At 42.2% G+C, this 13,255-nt stretch overlaps 1 protein-coding gene across 12 annotated transcripts in view; it reads left to right on the top strand.

The window, feature by feature from the left end:
* Positions 1-3,106: 3,106 nt before the first annotated feature.
* The window catches only part of RPS6KA3 (ribosomal protein S6 kinase A3), a 120,726-nt gene continuing 110,577 nt past the window's right edge, over positions 3,107-13,255 (top strand). For 5 of the 12 annotated variants that reach the window (XM_034950453.3, XM_008972961.5, XM_034950450.3 and 2 more), the window contains exon 1: positions 3,518-3,655. Coding sequence is in view for 2 of the 12 variants with exons in the window: in XM_008972958.5 (XP_008971206.1) it covers positions 3,587-3,655 (69 nt within the window). In the remaining 10 variants the exon portion in view is untranslated. Of the gene's footprint in view, positions 3,166-3,202; positions 3,656-13,255 lie in introns of those variants that run through there. The other 7 variants (XM_063601604.1, XM_034950448.3, XM_034950449.3 and 4 more) reach the window with 5 other exon arrangements.

Genomic DNA, 13,255 nt, shown 5'->3' with positions numbered 1-13,255 from the left:
AATTATTAATGAGATACTTTATATTCTTTTTTTTTTTTTTTACTAAGTCTGAAATCTAGAAAGAACTTTACATTTACAGCACATCTCAACTTTGACCAGCCAACCTCATTTGAAGTGCTCAGTAGCCATGTGTGGCTACTAACCACCGTATTAACCCATGCAGGTCTGGCGATCTGAGGCAGCTATTCTTTGAACAGCTACACTTAGAGTTCTCCTTTGTTAAACAGAGGGGAAAAGTAATCCTGCTTAGGGCAATATCAGCTTCTATGTTCAAATAACTCTTTTTGCTACCACCTGCAAGAAAAATCCTCCAGCCTCATTTGATTTTTCCAAATTCTCCTAACCAAAGAGAGTGGTTGCACTGCTCTTGGATTTAATAGAAGAAATAAAAGAGAAAAAGTTTATTGTTAACAACAAAAAATCATTTTCTTTGCTTTTGGGGCAAAAGGAAGAGTAATGTTCTTCTAAATAAATTCAATCAATTCATAAATACTTATCAAATTGATCCTCTGTGCAAGACATCTGTGGTAGTGGTACTTTAACTGGTTTTTTTTTGTTTGTTTGTTTGTTTTTGAGACAGAATTTTGATCTTGTCGCCCAGGCTGGAGTGCAATGGCACGATCTCGGCTCACTGCAACCTCCGTCTCCCGGGTTCAAGCGATTCTCCTGCCTCAGTCTTCCGAGTAGCTGGCATTACGGGTGTGCACGCCCGGCTAATTTTGTATTTTTAGTAGAGACCGGGTTTCACCGTGTCGGCCAGGCTAGTCTGGAACTCCTGAGCTCAGGTAATCCGCCCACCTGGGCCTCCCAAAGTGCTGGGATTACAGGGGTGAGCCACCGCACCCGGCCACTTTAACCCATTATTAACAGTTCATGTAATGCTTAATTCACTGAAACGTGACCACCGCTCACATTACTTTTACAGATCAGGTAACTCTGTTTTAAAAGTTATTCCTCTGGTTCTCAAGGTTAACAGAGATGAATAAAAGTTGATACTGAAAATGGCATACAATTTGCTTTATTTTAAAATATTCATTCTTTGCGTGGGGGTAATTAGCACTGAACAGTGTTAGCCACATAACGGTCTCTCTTCAACTACGTATGTTTTTACTAATGCAAGAATGTTAACTGAAATAATTGATCAAAGGGTAGGGGGAGCTAATTTACTTTAAGCCAACCGAATTAACGAACTTCTTTTCGCTATAAGGAGTGGTCATGTGACTCTGCAATGTAAATGAATAAAGCATTTTGTACACAAATGCAAAATAGTACACAACTCCTTATCCTCCAAACTTCTGCAAGCACGTTTTACCGTCGGGAATTACACAGAGAAGGTGCTGCCAAATTAGCTGAGTTTGGGCCCAGGTTGGATTTGCAACACCTGAATATAGCATGTGAAGGGAAGTGACAAAGGCAAGAGCCAAGTGGCCCCATTCGCCTTCTTCCCCAGACCACGTTGAGTCTGCCCAGATGTTGTCCAACCTGAGCGGTCCCCCTGAGTCCAAAGCTTCGGGAGAAGGCGCGCAACGAGGACTTCCTGCCGCCTTCTCAGGCTCCCTAAACAGTTGGAGCCTCCCTAAATGGCCACGAGGTTCCCCGGCCTCGAGCCTGTGCCAAGGGGCGCGCTGGCGAAGGCAGCAGAAAGAGCCCATCACCTGCCTCTCGCAGGCCCAGCGAGAAACCTCGCACCGCCCGCGCAGACCTGGCCGGCTGGGTTTGGGGCTCTAATCTCATCCTCACACCTGCTTAGGGAGGCAGGCGAGGGTTCTCCAGGTGTCTGGGTCCCGGGAGGATGAAAGGAAGCTGTTAATAGGCGTGCGCTGGGAGCGCAGCAGCGGACGCGCCGTGGTCGCTGGGCGTGGGAAGACCGGGATGCCTGGGCCACGGCCTGAGGGTTTGAAGGGACAGACCGGCTCGGAGATTTCCCTTTGCTTTTTCTCTTCCCCTCGCTGGGCGACTAGCCAGGGGCTGCAGTAGCTTTCCACTCAGCCCTGCGACTTTTACACATTTCTGCCCGGGCGCACTTAGCGCGCAGCGGCTCCTGGCGCAGTGAACACAGGGTCGAGTCCTCTTGGGACGCACCCCGGACGCCCAGGCCTTCCCCCCCAAGCTCTCGCCGTCCTGTGGGGCTCCGTCGCCGTCGGGGCATTGGGTTTCCTTAATCCAGGGCTTCCCCATCTTGGGCAGGAGGAGGAGTCAGAACCCCTCCCCTCCCTCTGTCCCCCTCCTCCTCCTCCTCCGCCCACGGCCAGCCTGATTTTTAAATCTAATCTCTTATTTAAAGTCAACAGAGGAGCAGGAACCCCGCGCTCCTGCCTACAAGATATTTTTAAATAATTCTCCAACCTCTACCGAGAGGGACAGCCTTAAGGAACCTCCCTGTTTTCCCCTCTTGAAGATTTAGGTAGCAGACGTGGGGCGGGGGGCAGCGGTTCCAGGGTCGCAGCTGAAGGCCGAGAGCTCTGCGCACTTGGGGAGGAGAATTTGGGCTGGGGGCGGTGCGGGGGAAGCGACTAATACAAGAGGAATTAATCCCAAATAGCCACAATTTAACAAAAGAGCGTCAACTTGAAAAGACTTGAATCAAACCGGGAGCCGAGCCCCCAGGAGGCTCCTAGGCACGAAGCCTCCCTTGCCTCCGTCGGGGGAGATGGGGGGCAGGTGATTTCCCAGCATGTGACCCTGAAGAGGGAGGGTCTTGGGCCATTACGGGATGCGCCCAGAGACTAGGCGCGTCCGCACGCACGCACCCCCGGAGGAGACAAGCCGAAAAGACACTCCGCACCCCTCCCCGGGTCCTTGGCTCGGGACTGCGCCCCCGGTACTTTGCCCACCTCCCTCCCCAGCTGGGCGGGGACCACTGTTCTCCCTCATTCCCAAGGAGCCTCCGACCGGCTTAGACCCTTGGCGGTGAAAGGCTCCCAGCCTTCGTCCCTCCTGCCTTTCCCATTTCTTTCCCCCGCCTCCCGCCGACGCCCCCAGATCTGTTGGGCTCGCCCTTCCTGAAAGTAGGCGAGGCCCAGAAGCTGAGGTTGGGGCGCAGAAGGAGGGGGGTGGGAAGAGGGAGGAGCGGAGCGCAGCGGCCGGGGGCGTGTCTTCCACTAGCCCAGCCCCTGGGTGCGCGCGGCGGTGGTGGCGGCGGCCGAGCCTCGCTTTGAGAGACAGGTATCGCTTAGGCGCCATGTTGTGAGCGGAAGTGGGGGAGCGCGCGGCGGTCGCTGTTCTGCTGGGAGCGGGCGCGGGAACCGGCGGGGGGGGCGGAGCCGTAGTCCCGGCGGCGGAAGGAGGAGAGGAAGAAAGGGGCGAGACCCGGTGCCCAGCGGAGGCGCGAGGCTCTCGCTCAGCGCGCGGGCGTCTCTGGCCAGGCGCGCGGCTTTCGGGCGGTCGGCGTCGGCGTCGAGCCCTCTCTGGGGCCGCCGCCGCCGCTGCTGCTGCTGCCGCTGCTGCTGCTGCTGCTGCCGCTGCCGCTGCCGCCGCCGCCGCCGCCGCCGCCGCTGCCGTGGGGCTCGGGCGGCGACGGAGCGGGGCCGGCCGTGGGGCGGGCGGGGAGGGAGGAGGCGGTGAAGGCGGCGGGCCGGGGGGGAAGATGCCGCTGGCGCAGCTGGCGGACCCGTGGCAGAAGATGGCTGTGGAGAGCCCGTCCGACAGCGCTGAGGTGAGTGCAGCAGGGCGGCCGGGGCCGGCGCATCTCCTCCTCGCGCCCCCGCCGGCTCGCTTCGCTCCCCGGAGCTGGCCACTCGGCCCGTTCTGATCCCGCTCGCGTCTTTCCCCCGGGCTCAGGGTTTTGGTTTGGGTTGTTGGGGTGGGTCTATTTGCCGGTCTGTCTGTTCCTTCCACCCTCACCCTCACCTCCTTCCCTCGCTCGGGGGGCTGCCAGTGTGGTGGCGCGTGGGGTTTGGAGTGGGCGCTGGGGCTTTGCAAGAAGCCAATTTTAATCAACTTTGCGTGGGGGAAGCGGGAGGCGGAGCGGGGGCCGGCGGGGAGTTGGGAAGTTTGGCCCAGCCGGGTCGGGGGCTTTCCCGGACCTTGGCGACTTTGGGAGATGAGGGAGGGGTAGGGATCGGGTTCACCGGGGAGCAGGGACTCTCGAGTCCGGCCGAGGGAGGGGCTGCTGCGGGGAGACCGGCGCGCGGGGCACGGGCGGCGGCGACCTGTGGGGGTTTCGGGTAGGGGGTGCAGGGTTTTGCCTCCCCCTCGTCTGCCGCAGCGGTTTCTGCTGCTGCAAAGAAGAAAGTGGAAGCCTAAGGTCCCCTACCCCCTCCGTTTCTGAGGTCGCAGAGCTAGACCCCCGTCCCTGTGAGTTTAACTTGAGTTTCCTGTCCATGGAGGTGAGAGGGTGATATTCAAGGAGATCAGCGGCCGCCGTAAAAGGCTTTCTGGTTTTCCTCGCCCGGGATCTGGTGATCGTCCCTGAGACACCCATCCTAGTGCCCAAAACCCAAACAATATACCCAAACAGGGCAAAACAGAATTTCCCCGGGCGCATCACTACACCGAGCTTTCCTGAACCGCCCCTGTCCCAGAACAACTCGGGGTCTGCGAAAATAATCCAGACAAGACCCGTTCCAAGGTATCACCGCTCCTCTCCGGAGTGGAAAATCAATTCCTGATGGTGGCGCGTCTGTGATTCTTCCTTCTTGACTTTTTGCTGCCTTCTCTCCCCGCAGCGGACTTTAGGGGATTACAGGATGATAGGCTGCGTGTGTGTAATAGTTACTGAGTGAGTGACCCCATTTCTGGAAAGCATGACTGAAACGCGGGGGTGGAACGGGGCAGGCTCTGATGAGTGGTGTGCTTGGCGGCAGCCGCTGCCCTGCCGGCCTCCGCAGTGTGAGAAGTAGATAGGGTTACTGGTTACGTCAGTAAAACTGAGGCTCAGTTTAATCTGAGATGCGGGACACTTGCATTCTCCGGTATAATGGAGAGGGCGAGGGATCAGTTCAAATCGCTTTTCACTTTTTCGCCCAGTCACCTCCGCTGCTGTATAACAATTTTGCTTGTTCTCCTTAACGCACGCAGAGTTGTAATAGTGCTTATGATTGGTGCTTAGTATTTTGCGACTTGGATCATACTTGTAAAACCTGAACTAAATGCTGCTCTTCAATGGAAAAGACATTGATATATGTTGAAAGAAAAGGAAAGAAAGAAAGGAAATCATGTTTTTAAGACTGGCAGAATCACAAGAACTTTATTTAAAATTGTTAACCAGACTAATACTATAAATATTTTATTAAAAAGCCAAATTTATGATGTTTAATAATCCTTTAGATGGGTAGTGTGAAAAACAGTATGCAAGAGCTCTTGTCATATTTTTCCCCAGAAAATTTTTTGCATTAAATAATATAGCTAAAAGGTTAATAAAATGTTCGCAAAGTACTGAACTTGTGGAAAGAAATTAAATTTGCTTTGAGCCTGACTTTTACATACAAACATTAACAATTGCAACTCAAGATCAGTCCACATTTCTGCTTGGCATGTATCAGTGTGATAGGAAAACAATATCGTTTAAAATTCCACCTTATCCTTTTTCTATCTAGAATGCATTTGGATAAGGAAGGACAAAACATATTTATTTAGCACCAACTATATGCCAGGTACTGTGCTACATTACTATTTCATTTTATCCTTCCTGTGACCCAGCAGGGTAGGATTATGGTCCGCATTGTTATAGATTAGGAAACCAAATCTCAGAATTTAAAAGGTACAAAGATGATAAATAGTAAATGGCAGAGCCATAATTCAAAGCCAGGTGGATACAATTCATGTGCTTCGTTTTATATCAGGGTAGCTGTTCCAAATCTTTTGTGGAAAAATTCGAGGTATAAATAAGCCAGTAGTTAGAGGTCATCTATTTTCCAGAAACAAATAGAGTATTATGAGAGGTCTCATTTGGTAAAGCCTTGTTATTTCAGTTACTATCATGTTTTCCAGAACTTGACAGATAGGATTCCACAATTTGCTATTTTCAAAGAGTTTTCTTGCTATTCTGGCATAAAGTATGTCAAACAGAGCCAGTGTTGCCAAGATTTATTAAAATTAAATTCTAACAAATTGCCTTTAGATATTTAATTTCCTTTGCTTGTTCAGCTATTTCAAGTAAATTACTTCTGATACAATTTGGAAATATTGAAGACAGTGAGGGAAAGGTTGAAAAGTTCCACTCAGAGGTCTAATATTTTCACTATTATACCGTTTCCTCCCCCAGTAGGTTCCTATCAGATAATTGTATTTTACCAGAGTAACATAGTTTTTTTTAGAGTCATTTACTTGAGTAAATACATCAAAATACTTCTCTCCAGGTTAAAAGATTTCAGGATTGGTCTGTGTAGGAGTTTACATTTATGGTCTCATCCCTAGTACACTGTGAATTCTTGAAAGCAGACATTTTTCCCCCCCCTCTCTGAATCCTCAGCATTCAGCACAATGCCTGGCCCTGACATATTGTGGACTTAATAAATATCTGCTGAATGAATCATGAAAGTCAGGAATAGGATGATTATGAATCTTATCTGTTTTTTATCATTTTAATCTCATTAAAATATGAACAATTTAAAAAGACCTCAGTGCCTCAGTAAAAACACAGGCAGTTTCTTCAGTTCCTTTACACTGGCCTTCCTGCTTTAAGACCTCACACGAATCTCATGGTGTTCAAAACAAAAAAACCCTTGTGGTTAAACTCAAACGTGGGTCAGAACATGATAGGCTAGAACTAGGCCAAATGTTTAAAGAAGCAAATTTAGGATAATAAAGGAAGTACTATGTAAGCAAAGTAAGGGTTGGTACAAGATAAAAAACAAACTAGCTTCCTAACTGGTCTAGGTGAACTCTTTAGTGAGTTACTTAAAGATGCTAATATGCTTTTGAATATTTGACTGTTTAGAGGATGGATAGGTAGGAATTATGGCTCTTCTGTTCTACAAATTCTTTGCCAGTGCTGTCAGAGACAGCATTTACTGGATCATAAGCCTGACCTAGAGTGATACTTTTTTCTCCGTTGCAATAGAGTAGGTATAAATGATAGTAAATCTAAATATGAAGTTTTCAAAATGATAAAATTATGGAGGTTATTTTTGTTTTATAGAAATGTGTTATATAAAATAGCCACAATATAATGTGTTGTATACAATGTGTATTATGCAATGTGTTGTATGAAAATAGCTACCTCGACTTCCTTTAAATAACAGGTACCCATGATGCACTGAAAAATATTTTAAAAATCAACTATATAAGTATTTTATTATAGAAAATGAGGCCTTTGTGTGGGAAATCATGTTTAGTGAATGTGCAGCCATTTTTAACCTCAAAGATTATGTAGTATTCTATAGTATAGTACATAGATTTTATAGTATTTCTACTATATCAATATTATATAGGTTTCTTATTTTATCTATAGGGAAAATGCTCTATTAAAGTATAACCATTGATTTTGAAAAAAAATGTTTTATTGTTTCTTTTCCTTTTCCTGTTTTATTTTTACCACCTTTCAGGTTTTTTTCTTTCCCCTAAGTGAAGATCTGAGGAGAGGACAGGTATTGTTACATGTCAACTGTCAAGTAACTGTGACACATTACTGAACACTTCATTGTTTTCAGTGATTATGATAGAGGATGTCAGTTTTGTAAAATCTAGAAAACTTTGCTTTATTTTGGCAGCTTGATCCTGTAGTAATGGGGTAGATTCAAAATGTGAAAGTTGCTGGATGCATTTAAATTTTATTAATAAAACTTTTATCTAATTACAGGAGCAAATATAGGCAGACTTTGTCTTCTCTTTAGTATACATTTCTGGAAACCACAATAAGTATATCTTATTTTTAATAAGACAGGTGGCATAATTGGACTGTGTACTCCTGACCAAGGACTTGACATTTGCTAAATTATAGAATGACCAAAAATACAGATCACTTATCTAGAAGTCTGAGTTGCAGAACAATTGTCCTAAAGTTTTTAAAAATTTTTATTACTAAGAAATTCATACCATTGTGATAATTAACAAGATTTGCTCTACAGTTCAATGCTCAGGGACATGTGATCTGCCAGGCTGTGAATGATGGGTAAGGTCACAGTTGCCTGGTTGACCCAGTGCAGAATGGGTGCTTTAGACCCAACGGTTCAGATTATAATGAATGACACACTGACATGGTGGTGGTCTCACTGGTAATGCCTGCGTGTGATAGTGCTCAGTTGTTTATGTGCTTTGGTGGATAACACATTTTAAAGCATTGAAATGCAGCTGTGCAAGTACATATATTATACATCCCGTTCCCCAATTCACATAAATAGAAAAAAACAAGTATCTAAATTGTAATACCTAGCATTCAATGTCTTCCTTCCACCCCACTCCCATCAGTGTGTTCTTTTGGAATTAATACAGTGACCTGTATCATTAACCTGGAGATATCAGATCTCAGATATTCTAGTTTATCAGTTTAACACCAAAAAGCATTAAAACAAAGAAAAACTACCCTATTTAATCATTCAGTAAAAACTACCATATTTAATCATTAAGTTTTGTCATGATTTAGCAAAACAAACGCAAATGTGTGTGTGTCTGTGTGTGTATGTGTTTTATAAAACAGGTTCAGGATAAAATGTATCCATATAGCACATTATGATTATTTTAATACATTTGGCCTATTTATTTTTTGACAGTTTATCAAGTTGTACAATTTAAAAGCCAATATTTATTAATCCCTAATGTACAGAAACATAGGAGGAAGTTGTCTCTTTGGTTAAACAAACTGTTGAAAGACAAACTTTGGCACACCAAAATGTTTACTTTTCAATTGATAAATAATATTTGTATATTTTTATGGGGTCATGTGATATTTTGTTCCATGCATAGAATGTGTAATGATCACATCAGGGTATTTGGGATATCCATTAATCATTTCTGTGTGTTGGGAACATTTCAAATCCTCTCTTCTAACTATTCTGAAATATATAAAACATTGTTATTAACTATAGTCACCCTACTCTACTCTGCTATCCATTGTTAGAACTTATTCCTTCTATCCAATTGTATGTACTGTGCCCATTAACCAACCTTTCTTCACCCCCACCCCCTCTGTAACCCCCACACTCGTCCTATCCTCTAGTAACTCTCATTCTGAGTAGAAACTCCCTACCTATGAGCCCCACATGTGAGTAAGAACATGCAGTATTTGTCTTTTTGTCATGTGACCTGTTTTAAGCAAATACATTAGTTACTAGTAATTAAGTATTTTGGTTTTTGCTCATTCTTAAAACTTAGAAGGGACTTTGTGGGGTTATTTGGATTAATAGCAAAGTGTTAAAGAACATAAGCTCTGGAGCCATAAAGACCTGTGTTTGAGTCCTGGCTCTGCCACTTAATAACTTTGTAACCCTATGCAAGTTATATTTAATATCTCTATACTTCAACATCCTAATTTGTAAAATAGGGATGAAAATAATGTCTACCTCATAGAGTTTTGGTGAGAATTAAATGAAATGATAATATATGTAAAGTACTTGGTTCAGTACATGGTTTAAGTTTTTAATAAACAATAGTTACAATGAATCATCCCTCTTAAAGAACTGTCTCAGTTCTTTGTTTTTCCTCTGGGGTAATTTTTTAGAATCCAGCAAAGCAATTAAAAGTGATTTATTTGATTGATCAGTTTAAATAGTCATGGTAATATCTGAACGTAATTGAAAGGGCAAGGGGAACAGAAATCTCTTGAATCTTACCCTTTTTGCATTGATCCCTTCCTCAGTATTGTCTTTAAAGGGAAAAAACAACATTGTGAAGAATATATGTGGAAGAAGGAAGAAAGGAAAGTTTGTTCACATTTTTAACATTGCTCAAATTGGAAGATGTCTCACAGTCCATGGGATGTCATAGTTTAATTAGCAGCATGTTTTTCCTTAACAATATATAAAATAATAGTGTATCTTACACTTGATTGTATCTTTTAATCAATGAAATATAGTGTATTCTGTATGTCTACCTCTTGAAGATAATGTGTCCCTGAAGAAATGGTTAAAGTCAGTTTATAGCATCAATAGGTAGAATTTTAACTTTCTTTCTAAAACATACCAACACAAAATGTGCACACCTTTTTATATTTTAGGATGAATCCGTTCTGTTAATTTTTAGGGAAGGAAATTAATATGTCACACCTCCTTCCCCATTACTATAAATACATTTGTTTTAGTTATTTCGAAATGCCATAGGGTAACTGGGTTTTCCTGTCTAGAAATGTAATCCTTTAGATTTTGTCTGTAATGTGGTGTTGGTTCTTACAGAACTCTAAATAGTATATATAGTATTTTTCAAGCTGAAAAGTCTCTGGAGATATGATGTTAAAAGGTGTATCCATGCCTCAAGAATCACCCCCCTTCAAAAAACAAGGTAGTGTGGCATAATCAAGTAAGTTGGGGAAATGTGGCATTAAATAAGATTTAACCTGTCTTTACTGTATAATTTAGAACTTTTAAGATGTTGTATACAATGAATCTGCAAAATGGATATGGCCCACAGCATTTGAGACTTGATGTCAGAACCCCTTTTTTGTGAACCATCTATTGAAGTCTCAGTGGACACAAAGTGCTTTGCAGAACACAGTTTTGGAAAGTCTGATAACTACAGTAACGCGATCCAGTATTGCCTGGAAATGAGCTGTTATGTTTAATTGACTATATTGAAGTGTTTTCTTTAACTGTCAAGAGTTTTGTTTCATTTTGAATTGAAATCTTTCTAAATTAAATTGTATAAAAATGTTCCGTCTTAATAGTGAATATAAATTTAATAATAATTTAAATAAAAGTTAAAAATAATTTACACTTTTGATTCACTGTTCTGAAAATTAATGGTCATATTCTACTTAATATCAAGCTAATTGCCCCTACTAAATGGCCTGCACCTTGACTGTTTCTGTAACTTATGTCTAATATTTGTAGTTTAAAAATTCTCTTATATGCCACTTTATGCCACTGTTAATCTGCTTTTCTCTCCCATTTTCCTGTTTAAATTAATTGCTTCTTGTTTTCACTTACTAGAGAATAGATAGCTAGGATTAGTAATATAAAAAAGTTACAGTTTCCAAATAATGTAAAATAGCATCCTCACTCTTTTTCTGGTCTCTGCTCATCATGTACAAATACCTCTGGGGTCAGGGGTATTTGTTGGGCATATTACCAAATAATGAATAGTGATTTTATGTTTTACATACCATAACAGAATGGCTCAATTGCTGACATTACCTGCCCTGCATATTTACCTTCCTCTCTTGAAGATGTCAGCTAGAAAGTAGAACATGAATGAACTAAAAAACAGGCAGCTTTAAATTGAAAGCTAGCCTACTGCCCTGCCTGGAGTCACATCTCCACATTGTGAGTCCTTTTCTGTTGTTCTCATAAAATAGTGCTAGTTTCCTAAATATTTGTTACTCTACACGTAGGTGTAAATCTAAAAGCACTTTTAGATTTCTTGTCATAGTAGAATTACAACCATAAGTTAAATCGAATTTTCCCATCTTAACTAATATATCCATGGTCTCTTATATAACTTAAAAACTTGTTTTGTCCACCATATAAATTGATTTTTATAATCTTACATATGGTGATAATCTCATCTTCAAATCTGACCTGGTCATTTAGATTTCTGTGAGCTTGTCTCTAATTCTTTGGGCCACAAAGCTTGTCCTAGGAAACTTGGTTCAGTCATTTGATATGTGTTAGAAGCAGATGTCAAATGATAGCCTGAAGCAAAAGATCATTTTGACATTAATAGATTGAAATGCATCTCAAGTGCAGTGGTTTGGGATAAATCTTCACTCCAGAAATCTTGTAAAACCTGTGGCAAAAATCTCAGCTACCTAGAATGTTACTTCATTTCTTCACATTTAGGAACAGAGGCATCTATCTGAAAATAATATAAAATAATAAAGATTTACTTAAAATCACAAAAAATTTCTGGATCAGCACTGTTTAGTACAGTAGCTGCTACCCATATGTGGCTGTTGAGCACCTGAAATGTGGCTAGTGTGGAAGTGAACTTTTAAATTTTACCTAATAGTCACCAGTGGCTATTGGCTACCATGTTGAACAGTACAATTCCAGATTACAGGATTAGTACAAATTGAATGCATTTTTTACACCAGTGTTTTTTTCATTTCTACCTTGTATGATTTGTATCTTGAAATTAATAGGCTAAACCTTTTCTAAAAACAAATATTTAACATGCTTTTTCAAATTATGTTTAATCAGGTTAGTTTTGTCCTTTTCTACCCTGAAGATTCTGATAAACCCTCTAGGGTGGTACATACCCCACAAATCACCATTCTACTCTTCCTACAGCTTTAATAGTTTTACTGTGACATCTCATTCAAGTGATAACACTAAAGCATTGGGGGAAATTTAAATATCAAAAAATGTTGTAATTACAAGTTTCCTCTTGTGCACCGAGCTTACAGACCGAGACATAAACAGTAAGACTAATGTCTCTGGGTAGAAAAATATACAATTATCTTCTATATTATTGGATGAATAAATCACTGTATGGTAATTTGTTTAAATATTGTGTTGCATTCACTGTACTGTGCTAGTTAAAACGGAAAAAGTGGATTGGTGCATTTTGAAATATGAAAGCATTTAAATTTTTTTAGCATATAATTTTAGAGAACAACTTAGCCCTACCCTATTTATGTAAGAAAATTGAGACCTGTTCAGGCAGACCTGCTGCAGGTGATATGTTAACAAAGTCAGAGTTGGGGTGTGCAGCACATTCATTTCACTAAAATTCATTTTGTCATCCACATCATATCAATACAACTCTTTAATTTTATCTAAACTATCTTAAATACAAATTCTGAAAGAGCCACAATGCACAAAAGTTCAAATATTACTTTTTCTCTCCTGTCTGCTAATTTTAACTCGTTTGCTGTGTCAGAGTACTCAAATCCAAGATAATATACAGTCTTGCCTTAGCCTTAATTTATAAGCCTGGAAAATACAGTCCTTAGTTTACAAAAACAACTTCAGAATGTTCCTACCTACAAACGAAGGGTGAGGGGTACGTTGAGATCACTGCTCTTTCTTTCCCAAGTGAAGATGGAAGGAAGCTCACGTCTATTGAGTGCCCCCCTTGACAAGTCACTTTGTGTATATCAACTTGAATGAAGTATACAGAATTATCCTCAACTTACAGATGAGGAAACTGAAGCCTAGAAGGGTTAAATAACGTGCTCATGGTTGCCCAGCTAGTAACTGAAGGAGCCAGAATTCAAACCCAA

The sequence above is a fragment of the Pan paniscus genome, chromosome X (genome assembly GCF_029289425.2).
Source record: "Pan paniscus chromosome X, NHGRI_mPanPan1-v2.0_pri, whole genome shotgun sequence".
In the NCBI taxonomy this organism is placed as follows: Eukaryota; Metazoa; Chordata; class Mammalia; order Primates; family Hominidae; genus Pan; species Pan paniscus.
This window is presented reverse-complemented; position numbering and strand designations above follow the sequence as displayed.